The 12,330-nt window shown below is 47.9% G+C and overlaps 1 protein-coding gene across 1 annotated transcript; it reads right to left on the bottom strand.

Annotated features, from left to right (window-relative positions):
* Positions 1–2,759: 2,759 nt before the first annotated feature.
* Positions 2,760–5,132, bottom strand: LOC149303923 (ribonuclease-like). The gene is made up of 2 exons (XM_089480878.1): positions 5,082–5,132; positions 2,760–4,351 (listed from the first exon to the last, which is right to left on the bottom strand). The coding sequence occupies exons 1-2, from the start codon at positions 5,130–5,132 to the stop codon at positions 3,893–3,895; spliced, it is 510 nt and encodes a 169-aa protein (XP_089337004.1). The 3' UTR covers positions 2,760–3,892.
* Positions 5,133–12,330: the final 7,198 nt, after the last annotated feature.

Here is a 12,330-nt window from a genome sequence, read left to right as displayed (position 1 = left end):
TTGGCAGTCTGTGTGGGGCCAACAGATTAGAAGAGTGCCTGGTGGAGAAACAACAACTTGCTTGCTATGACCAATTTGAACATTTAATACACACAGTTTTAATGGAATGTTGAATAGATGATTTGAGTTTACTTGTATCTTGAGCGCATGCTTAAGAATATTTCCCATTGTCTTTTGTGGTGAAGGAGGTGTTCCACAAGATATGTACAATATTTTCAAAGTCAGTGTGTGGACTTTCTATTACTGGAAAAGCTGAATCCAAAAATCATAAGGTCAGCATCTCCCTGGAGTGTCAGACAGGGGTCTTTCCCATCATCTGCTATTTGGGTGCTGCCAAGTTAGCAGGGTTTCACCCAATTCGAGGCATGACATCTAGGGCTAATTTGGAGTATCACCTGTTCTGGATTTCCAACTTTGGTGCTTATGAAAAAATCACAAGTCGCTCAGTAAGGGGGTTATGCAATTGTTTTGTGAGAAACAAGCCTGCCCCCACTTTTGACTGTATTTAAGCACTGACTGAACACTCACACCTATAATTAGAACTAGTGATCCCATTCTCTTTCCATATTCATGGGTCATTGTGACAGCTCTCCAGAAAGGTCTAGCCATTAGAACATGGTGTAGGTGAAATCTATTTTGCAGACCTCTTTGAAAAGATTGCAAGAAAGCAATGGAGCCATTGGAATGAAGAAGGAGAAAGGCAACAAAGCAGGGTAAGAAGTGAGGACAGAGGGAAACTAATGCAGTCAGGAAGAGGAGAAAAGGGGCAGAGATGGCTGTGGGGATAACATGGTGGGGCAATAAGGAGAATGCTTGCAACAGTAGAAGGGTACAGCTGTGATTGCGTGTCTTAGTGGATGGTGCCCATCATGCCAATGCCTGCAGTGGTTTTTAATGTAGATTTCAAAGGAGCTATCCAAAGTGCTGAAACTATTTCAGGGATAAAGATCAGCACTGTAGATAACTACTGTAAAGTTCAAAGATATAGCCATGTTAGTCTGTAGAATCAGTACGTAGAGAGATCTTTTGCACCTTTGAGACTAACTGAAAGAAAGGAATTGGCAGCATAAGCTTTTGTAGACTTCAGTCTACTTCTGCATCTGAGGAAGTCAACTGAAGTCTACGAAAGCTCATGCTGCCAATTTCTTTCTTTCAGTTAGTCTCAAAGGTGCTACAAGATCTCTCTACAAACTACTCTAGAGCTTAGAGTAAAACTTGAAATAAACTCAGATCCCAAGAAAGTTGCTACCATTATAGGAACATTTTTGAAAATTAGCTATTTATCTTCCTTTTTCTTTCAAGCAGTTAAATGTCTGTCAGTGCTGACTATGAAAATGAAACAGCCTTTCAAGCAAGCATTCACCTTTATGAAACACAACCTCAAGAGAAGGAGTTCTAAACCATCAGATTTTTCTTTTAAAAATCTCAATAGTGAAGCCCTGGGAGTTTCCCCAAATCTTTTTTTTTTTTTTTTGACTAAGCACATTTACTGAAGAAACTGTTATCTGCCTAGCTATGTCCTTTTGACTTTTGCCCTGTAGGAACAAGCTTTTCTATGTAAGCTTTTATTTTAGCCCACAGTGTATCAGAAGACTTAACCACAGACCTTTTGCAAGTCTGAGTTCACAGAAAGTATGTTCCTGTTTTAAACTTAGCTGAAAAAAAAAACATTTCAAGTTCCTCTAAAGAGATGTAAACTTACCAGCAAAAGCTAGCTACTGTGACCTGCATATGGTCTGCTTACTGAACTGGTGAGCTGAATGTTTAGGAGGTGCTAGAAACCCTCATGGAGAAAATTCATGATTTGGAAGTGGAGAGGGTGGCCAAGTGATGATATAGCACCCCTGCTAACTGATCGATTTCTAGAAAAATTGTGCATGGAAACCAATGGCTTACATACTGTTTTGAGTGAGAAATAGGTGCAGTTCCAGGCCTTTCAAGTACTTTCTTTGTTAAAGAAAACCGAAGCACACCATTGCTTTAACTTAAGCTTTATTGGCATTAAATTGTGGAGCAGGTAGTCTATAGCAGAGGAAAGAATTCTGTACTTTAGATGGTGGACTTTAGCATCCCTTCAAGGGAAGTGGGTAGAATTGGACCTGCAACAATGAATTCTACCCAGACTTGATCTCCATGGCTGCGTAATGGGCCCCCTGAGCTGGTATATCACTCCCCACTCAGGGTGAGGCTATTGGACCTCTGAGGGTATATCGGGTAGAACCAAACAAAGGAGAACGAAGCACACAGGCATGGCACATCTCCCTACTTAATACTGATGAGAATCTGCTGGAAGGAGAGTTTGCCAGTATATTCCTAGCTATTCCTGAAAGGGAGGGGTGATCAATTTAAATATTTCATACTGTGAAGAGTGATGCTGGATCACTCTTCAGAAGGGCATGCTGGATGGAAGGTACTGGAAGTTGTTAAACCTTTCCAAGGTTAAGTGGAGAGAATTAGGAGACAGGAAAATGGTGGAGAATATGGCAGAACCCCAAGTTTGTAGACCATGGTGGTGGTGGGAATGGTGATTTCCTTGTAGTACATTCCTCATAGTTGGAATCCTAAAATTTTGCTGTCTGCTTTTGTAGTGAACAAAGAAGTAAATATGGATTAAAAACACGTTACAAAATAAAATGTTAGGAAACACATTTTTGAGAGCCTTTAATTTGTTCATGCACAAAGTATCATTATATACTGCTTAAACACAATGGAGCCCAAAAGGCAGGGATTTAGTAATAAATTGCTTTAAAAACAAACAAACAACCCTTTTGTTGTTTTTAATAGTGGCAGTAATAGTAATGGAAGCAGAAATATATGCCTGCTGTGTACAGAGCACCATTTTGAAGAACATATTATTATTTACTATCTAGTTGACTTCACTTTATGGTAATTTTATGAATAAGAGACTTCTAAGAGCCCCTAGTCAGCAATTGCCCTCATCAGGTTTTGCAAACTCAGAGCAGCCTTGTCTTTTAAAATAACATTATTTAATGAATCCATGTGTAGTATGATTTTTCCTTTCTTTCCTTTCTAAGCATTTTACTAAGCATTAAAGGTGAGACCCTGGCCCAATGAGATTACCATCTACACTTTGATTTGGGAGGGAGAAATAACACCAAAGGGGGAGGCCAGAGAATGGAAAGGTTATCACTAAAGAGAAAGGAAGGGTTACATGGGAAGTGTGTGAGGAAAGCTATTACAGATGCTTACACAATGCCTGCTATATAAATGACTGTTCAGGGGCTAGGCAGGATAGCATGGACTAAACATGATGTTGTGGCCTTGGTGCTCAACCAGATCTGTCCCTGGATCAGTGGTAGGGACAGGTGGGTGTCTGTCCCTGTGCTGACCCAGGACCAGTGAGTGCTCCTTACTTTGCCGTGCCATTGCTTGTACTCAGAAGCCCTCCATCGCCATGTCTGATGTGGAAATAGGGCACCTACTTGCACCCACATGGCCAGACACCAGATTTCCATGATAGATACAGTGACAGGGGGCTTCTGAGTATGAGCAATGGCAAAACAAGGTAAGGAAGGCCAGGGGTTGTGTAAACAGCTGGGATTTGCAGTGGAGTATTCAGGAATCTCTCCAGCAAATGAAGGATTTAATTTCCTCAATGTATCAGCTGTTTACCCTGGGATCAGGCCAGATCTTCCAGATCCATGTCTGGTATGGCACTTTTGGGCCTAATCTTGCCCCGGGGTTTTGACCTGCATTGTCTGAACTAGACAACATGAGGCTGGTTGGAACCCATGCCATTTGGCCCATGCAGATAGTCTCTCTTGCTCCGTAGGGATTGGGGTACTAAAGGACAAAAAGCAAGGATGCACACAAGTCTGGACAGGAAGAGCAATGTGATCTAGACATCATGGTGCTGTTTCTTCTTCTTTGGTCAAATGGTGGTCACGATCTGGCTTTCATCGTAGTGAACAGGCCACCCTCCTTCACAGCCAATGACGATATACCTTGGAGAGGTGCTCTCTTTATACTCACAAGGCGGGCGGGTCGAACCCCCCCTGAGGGTGCAAGTGGTGACCCTGAAGTGCCGCCGGCTACGCCTGAGGTCTCCCAAGGCCACTCCTCCTTCAGCACATACAGCCCGGATCTGCCTTTTGGAGCCGTGGATAAAAGTGTTGACTTCCTTGCATTCAGGTTTGGTCAGGCCTCGACTGCCCATGAGGGTGTCACAGTATCGGCCGTGGAAGCTGCTCCTCGGTTCATCCCGGTGTTGGTTCAGGAATTTCTCGTAGCGAGGGTTGTTGCCGCTCAATGAACTAGGAAACAAGTCAGCCACCAGCAAGATAAGAAGAAGGCAACAGACTTCTTTGGAAGTCCTAATATTGTCCAGCACCTTTGAAGAAAAAAATGAAGAGCATGGTGTCAATGCTCACCTTTAACCACAAGGAGGCAATGTAGTTATCTGGCATCCACATGCACACTTAACAAGTCTGCATCACAGCGCCAAATGTTTTGTGACCAGATCTTCCTACTGTTTTATCTTTAACAAAAAAGCAACCACAGAAAGGGCTTGCTGTTTGCTTTCTTGCTCCATTCTTGACTCATACCTATCTGACAGGCAGAAATGTGAAATCAAAGAACACTGTGGGTCCAGCTTGACAGATAGCAGAAACAGTGTTTTTATTCCTGTTACATAATATCTGTAAATCAAACAGTACAGTGTAAAGAGAACAACCCGATAGAAAATTGCATTAAGTGTCCATGTGGCAGAGGACTCAAAGATAGTGCTCTGCCTGAACTCTTTGCAGTGGTCTAAGGCTGTGTACTACTATTCTGCTTTTTCATTTTTTAGGAATGAAAAACAATTGGGTGTGGCATGGAAAAGGAATCCAAGAACCACTCTATATGAAAATGGGAAGGAGTAAAGCAGCAAGTCTCCTAGAGATTATAAGAACAAGCAGCAGGAACAAAGCAACAGAGAAAAGGGAGGTAACAGGGAACCCACCTTTTCCAGGGAAGACAATCTTTTACTCAGGATCCTGGCAGATCAAGCTGAGATCTGATAGTTCTCTTTTGCTTTTGAACCAATGAAAAGTCAGTTTAAAAGTTTCATCACCACTCACCAGGCAGAAATCCCTGGATTGTCCCAAATAGGATTTACTATAAAGCTGCATTTATAGAAAAAGGAAGGGCCTCTTACTGCTCCATGAAATGACTTGAATATGAAGACGTCACCTTTGATCTCTCTCTGTGTTTGTGTGTTCATTCAACATGTAATACATCCAACATTTTAGAAAAGGAACATATATCATCAAAGTACTCATAAAGCATGCTGTAGTTGGTGTGTGGTTTGTTATACTAAATTAGTCTTTTATCAGTGATTCCCAGACTCTTTGTACTGCATTCGAAGAAGTGGGTTTACATCCATGAAAGCTCATGAGAAAATTAAAACCAGTTAGTCTTGTTTCGTTTTCTTTTTCTCATTTCTTTTTCTTTTTCTTTCCTTCTCCCCTTTCCTTCCTTTCTTTTTATGCTGCAAGAGACAATGGCGGGATACAAACGGGCAGGAGAAGACGTCTTGGAGGTGTATTCTGCTGAATACGGAGCCTTCAGACCGCCCGCCCCGGGGGCGTGCTTCAGGTGTCGGGGCTTCCACACGGGGGGCAGTGAAGACGCCTCACCTGGGTCCGTTTCGGACCCGTAGCTTCTATACCGCCGCCTCGGAGGACGCCGCAAAGAAAGAGGCAGCTTCCGCACGGGCGGCCCAAACCGCGGCTTTTTTTCTTCTTTTGTCGCATGAGAAGTGCGCAGCTGCGGCACTCCAGCAGCAGCCGGCAATTTCCCTTTTGCCGGCTGCGGAATGCGCATGTGCACATTTAAAGCGCCAGGCCCCTTTAAACTTTTTTCCCCGCCCTGCCCAAGAACAAAGGTGGCCTCCTGCCAGCTGGTGATCAGCTGATGTTGGCATCCTTGCCCGCTTGTGCATTGCGAGTGCCACCACTGGCATCATGGATGCCTCCTCTCCTTTGTTCCCTTTGGTCTTCCTGAAGCTGCAATCCACAGCCACAGCTGTCGCCGGTGCCACCACCGTCTTCTCCGCCTCCTCCGCCTCCTCTGCCCCCTCCGCCCCCTCCAGCCCCTCCGGCCCCTCCGCCTCCATTGCCGCTGCAATGGAGGTCCCATCATCCACCACCATAACAGCTGTAGACTTGGATGACAGCAGTAGTGATGATGATGATGACACAGAACAGCGAACGGCAGTGGCTGCCATAGCGCTTCATCAGGCTACTGTTGGCGGTGCCATGGCCCTGGCCAGAGTGGCACGCCTCCGCCGATGCTGGAAGGTCCCTGCATCCCAAGACTTGTGGGACAATTTTGTGTCAACCATATGGTCTGATGAACAATGGAGGCATTTCTTCCGAATGCCCCGTGCCCTCTTCCACAGGCTAGTGGGCATCCTCCGCCCAGAACTGGCAAAGGCAGACACAGTGATGAGGAAAGCCATCCCGGTGGAGAAGAGAGTGGCCATTGGTGTCTTTTCACTGGCACACAAGTCCAGCTACATTGTGACGGGGGCGCTGTTTGGGACTGGCGTTGCCACCGTGGGGGAGATCGTGGTGGAGTTTGCCCTGGCCATGGAGAAGCTGCTGCTGTCAAGGACCGTGTACCTGGGGAACGCACGTGAGGTAGGGACAGCCAGACCACCTTCCCTTTAATCTTTGGCAGCTCTGTGATATTCTGTGTCAAGTGTCACCCCCTCACTGTACATTTGCTGTTCTTGCTATGGTGCAGTTGCGCACGTGTAAAAGAGTTGTCATCTCAATTCCTCTGTTTCTCTCCCTTTCTTTCCCCCATAGATTATGGATGCCTTTGGTCGCCACAGCTTCCCACAAGTGGTTGGCCTCATGGACGGGTGCCACTGCCTGATCATACCACCCTTGGGGCTGAGGAATGCCTATGTCAACAGAAGGGGCTCCTATTCTGTCATCCTGCAACGGACATGTGCCCACACAGGAATGTTCGTGGACGTGGAGCTCGGATGGCATGGGTCAGCCCACGATGCCAGGGTGGCACGGAATTCTCTCATCTATGAGGCCATGGAGGCTGGCATCTATGTGCAAGGGAACCCCAGCATCAACATCAGAGGCCAGCAGATTGGGCCCCTGATACTGGCTGACTGTGCCTACCCTATTCGGAAGTGGCTCATGACACCGTTTAAGACCCCCTGCACTCCCAAACAGAAGCTCTTCAACAAGAAGTTGAATCGCGTCAGGGGGGCCGTGGAGAGATCGTTTGGCAGACTGAAGGTGAGATGGCGCTGTCTCACTGCCCCACTGCTGGTGGCAGAGGAGAACGTGGTGCCCATCCTGGTATCATGCGTCATTCTGCACAACATCTGTGAGACCAAGGGCAGGGTACTGGATGAGGGCATGCGATATAGGCGCCGTTTTGTGCTGCCCACCCTGGCACCAATCACAGAGGCTCAAGAGAAAGAGAAGAAGAAAGCAGGGGAGACTGTGAGGAATGCCCTGGCAGATTTTTTTCTGACAAGGAGAATCTGAAGGATGGCTCCTGTGCCATCATCTGTGATGTCAGAGTGCAATGTTCTGTAATAGCATAAGCACATGAATAAATGTATCCCATTATCCACAGTTTGAGTCTGCCTATCATTCCTGATCTGTGCTGTGGGCATGTTTTGCCATGTGCCTGAGGGGGACACACACAAACACACACACACAAAAGGTCTCCTGGCGCCTGTTTTCCTGGGTCAAAAAGATACATCAGCTCCAACTGCCAATTGCCCTTTGACAATGTATCAATCCCCCTCAAATTCAAGCTTTCCTAATGGCTCATTTGAATGCATCAATAGGGCACCCAGAGGGCATCTATTGGGGGAGAGATTCAAACTGCTCCTCTGAAAGCAATCATTGGCCTAGGACCACCTTGGCCTAACGGCCCTGAGCCGCAGGTGCCCATATATACCCGTGCGCAACTGTGCAAGACTCCAGGACGGCAATCAACATGGCAGCGCCACGCAGGAGGGTCCCGGTCCGATTCGCCTATTGGACCGATGAGGAGGTTGGGATCCTCCTGGACTCCCTGATGCCACAGGCAGCTGCGAGGAGGGTGATGGCCAGCACCAACAAGCCCAACCGGGGGCATTTTCTAGAGTCATCTCGTGCCCTCCGAAACCAAGGGTTTCAAAGAACGCTGCACCAATGTAGAGTTAAGTTTAAAACTCTCAAGGCAGCGTTCTTTGAAACCCTTGAAGATTTCGGAGAGGAGCCCCCGGTTGACAAGCGGCCACCATTCTTCTCGCGGCTGAAGGACCTGTGGGTCAGGGGTGATCGGCCAAGACCGGAAGATCGCCGTCCTCCAGGTAAGTCAGAGCTCTTGCCATGCCCTGTCCTCCCCTCCTTCCTGCATGGTGCCAATGCCATCCCTCCTCTTCCCTTCTGCAGGCGTGCAGCCGAGGCGGAGGCGGAGGGAGGGAGGGCACTGTTCCAGGTCGCCCTCTCCACCATCCTCGGGGGACGAGGATGTCCCCGAGGGTGGGCCACAGCCAGGACCAGCTGCTGTGGCCCCTCCGCAGCCAGAGCAGGCTCCTCTGGCGGCAGGTAGGTCCCCAGGGTGAGGGGTGGGGGTTGGCTGACTGCAGCCCCCACGACACTTGTGCCCTCGTCTGCCATGCCAGCATGGTAACTTGGGCCTTTTCTTCCTCTTTTGCAGGGCTTGAAGTCCTTGCTGCTGTTGCCGCCGCCGAGGAGCCTGGCCCGAGCCACCGCCTGCCTGGCCAGCCAGAGGACTTGGCCCTGGATGCCAGGGCCATGGATCGCCTGCTACAAGCCCGGCAGCAAGGTAAGTGCGGAGGTGAACCCAGGGAAGGGAGTGGGGGTACCCAAAACCCTGCCTGTGGGAGTGGGTGATGGGCTCCACAGGCTGATCCTAACCATCCTCTTTCTTTTTCCCCCACAGAGAACCGGACGGAGAGGAGGTTCGCTGCCCTGGAGGAGAAGGTGGAGAAGCTGGCGGAGAGAGTCTCCTCCATGGAAGAGACCCTCCGGGAACTTCTCCGCCGGCTGCCCGTTCCACCGCCTCCTCCCCCTCCCTGAAGCAGCTTCCCTCCCCTGCCCCCTCTGCCATCCCCCCTTCACCACCCCCTTCACCCTCCCCCTTCCCTTTGTACATATGTAAATACCAAAGTTTTTAATTATTGTTAATAAAAAAGTTTATTTTTAAAAAAAAATTGTGTGGTTCATTATGCGCAACTGCGGCAGTGTGGCTGTGTGTGTGAATGTGACAGCTTAGGTGCAACTGTGCAGTCTAAAGCTAGGCAGGAGTGCTTTGAGGTAGCAATGTCCAAACTCTGTCCTTCCAGGCGTTTGGACTTCATCTCCCAGAATCCCAGACCACAGGGCAAGGTGTCTGGGGATTCTGGGAGATGAGGTCCAAACACCTGGAAGGACAGAGTTTGGACATTGCTGGTTTGGGGACCAGTGAGCCAGGCATGGTGGGAGGAGGGAACAGGAAGGGTAGACTAGAGTAGATAGGGCTGGGAGGGAACACATGCCCTGGGAGGCGAAAGGTCTTGGGCACATTCAAGGTCTGGGGTCTCATCCTCGTCCTCCTCCTCCACCACCACAGGCTCGGCTCTGGCTGGCTGGCCCGCCGGGACCCTCACACACTCCCCACTGGTGGCTAGTCTGTTGGGTCTGATGCTTCCATCACTTTTAATGAAAGCATGCAGCTCCTTGTAAACGGGCAGGGGAGTGCCCTTCGTAGTACCTCTGCCCAGGGCATCTTTGTTTGTATTGAGATTTCAGCGACTTGCATTTTCGGCGACACTCCTCCAAAGTTCTGTTGTGGTCCTTGGCTCTCATGGCCTCTTCCACTTCTCGATATGTGTCAGCATTCAGGTAGGACTGCTCCAATTTCTGCAGAATGTTTGGCTGTGACCATATAGCCATAAGGTCAGCCGTCTCCGCATGAGACCAAGACGTCCCCCTGCCTTTTTTCGGGGTGCTGGTGGATGGCTGTGCCATCCTGCCTGGTGCCAAAGGGGAGCCGCCACACAGCTGTGCCAGGAGCAGCCGAACTGTGCCCGTTCCCAGGTGAAAATGGCACAGGAATGTGTGTAGGGGGTCACTTTAAATTCCAAACTTTCCCTTATCACTTTCTACAACCAAAACATCCGCCGGCAAAACTTACAACTTCCTGCGATTCCAGCAACGCATGCGCACATGGAGCTCTAGGGTTAGGGTTACGAGACTTAAAATGCGCCGCAGCTGTGCCGCAGCTTCCACAGCTGCATGGCAGCGGACGCTGCAATTAAAGCCTGACTGCAAACCACGCATGTCCCGGACCCCGATCCAATATGCGACGCAGCTGACACGGAGCTTTTAAATGGGCAACTTATATTTGCGGTGTGCCAATTCTGGCGTACGCGTGCAGCAGCTTACAGACGGAGCTGCGCAGCTGCGCATCAAACGGAAAAGAAGCGGAAAAAAGCAGCACCTTTTTAATGCCGCCTCTTCCCGCTTGGGGCGTGCGGGGGGCGTGTTCATGGCGGCATTCAGGTAAGGCCCGTCTGAAGGCTCTACCTTCATGACGTCATGAATACACCCCTTTTTGCCCGTCTGTATCCCGCCTAAGACATCTTCATATTTGAAAACTCCCAAATGCTAGTTGTCCAGGTCTTTTGGACTTCAGCTCCCAGAAGCCTCAGCAGCCTTGGCCAACAATCAGGAATTCTGGGAGGTAAAGTCCAAAACACCTGGAAGACCAAGGTTTGTGAAGCACTGGCTTATACGGATTTTATAGGCACATTTTTAGGGTACCATGTTTACTGATCTTCTTTAATAAGTTGTTAAGTCCCCCCCCCCCACCCAAAAAAAAAATTGTGGCTTGGATTCTTGTTTGTCAGCTGCCTGAAATTTAATAATCGAGAAATCCTTGATGCATATGCTAAACAAATAGAAAGAAAAACAGCCCTCTATCTCTCTGTACTCATCTGGTGAATTCTTCCCTATTACATGATGAAGTCTTCTTCTCTCCGCTCTTTAGCACTTTGGTAATGTTTCTGGAAATTTGGCCTGTCTACACATGTGTCTCAATTGAAGTCAGTTGGTGGTTTGGCTGCGCAAACAGGTGAGGATTACAACACAATTGTAGAAGTAAGCCAGTGTGGCCTGCTTGCCCAAGATGAAATATCCGGAAACTGGGAGAAGAACCAGAGAGATTGGGACATCTCCTGTTTTTTTTTTTTTTTTAAGGTTTCTTCCAACTGGAACTTAAGTCTATCAGAGACATCACAGACATACAACTTGTAAGAAACCTTAATTGTTTTTTATGTTCAAAAGCACTCCCTTGGATTAGGTCCCTTTTGATGGTATTTTGACCCAAACAGAGAAAATTGGCCAACCATTCTAGATAGCCAACCAACACAAGTGAGCAAACACTACTTTTCTGATGGTACTCCAGATAGACCCCAAATGCAAACCATCTGAGTTTTTGATCTTGGTCAGAATATGAGAGCCAGTGTGGTGTAATGGTTTAAGCATTGGACTAAGACTCTGGAGACTAGGGTTTGAATCCCAGCCTGGGCATGGATACCTATCAGGTAACCTTGGGCAAGTGGTACACTCTCAGCCTCAGAGAATGGCAAAGGCAAATGCCCTCTGAAGAAAGTTGCCAAGAAAACCCTATGATAGGTTCGCCTTAGAGTTGCCGTCCATTAGAAATGATTTGAAGGCACACAACAACAGGATAGGTTTTCTTTAAAACTAGCGGCTCTCAAGAAATTAGGTTCTGGTGGTCTTCCATGCGATCACTAGAAAGGGAGGCTGGAGACTTTATTCATTGCATGAAGCTTTTTTGTTTTAAGACTGCCCGCTCACTAACATGATATAGATCAGTAGCTCCCTGCCAGAAATGTTGCCACATGTAAGGTTACTAAAATCAGGAAGGCACTGCAAGTTCTTCATACAACCACAGACCCACTGCCACTCACAGGTAAGTGGTATATAACAGGGACCCTGGAAGAAGGAAGAAAGAAGGTTGGCCCATCTCGGTTCTTGAGCTCTGTCAACAGCAGCATCCATTCTTCTTGAAGGAAGCCAAAAAGGAAGGATTTTTTCTTTGAAAATTGGGTGAGTTTAGAATCCTGGACCATGTCTACTTGCTAATGAAGCTACACTAAAAAGCATGTAGGGAGTAGGAGAATAGAATGAATGCAGCTCTTTTTGGTACTTGTCATTGTTGCTAATTGCCATCAAGTTTACTTCGATCTACGGCAACCCCATGAATGAGAGGCCTCCAAGGCTGCATCTGCACTGCAGAAATAATGCAATTTGATATCACTTTAACTGCCAT

Source organism: Sceloporus occidentalis, unplaced genomic scaffold (assembly GCF_023333645.1).
Source record: "Sceloporus occidentalis isolate IW3139 unplaced genomic scaffold, rSceOcc1.0.p SCAF_14, whole genome shotgun sequence".
Classification (NCBI taxonomy): domain Eukaryota; kingdom Metazoa; phylum Chordata; class Lepidosauria; order Squamata; family Phrynosomatidae; genus Sceloporus; species Sceloporus occidentalis.
This window is presented reverse-complemented; position numbering and strand designations above follow the sequence as displayed.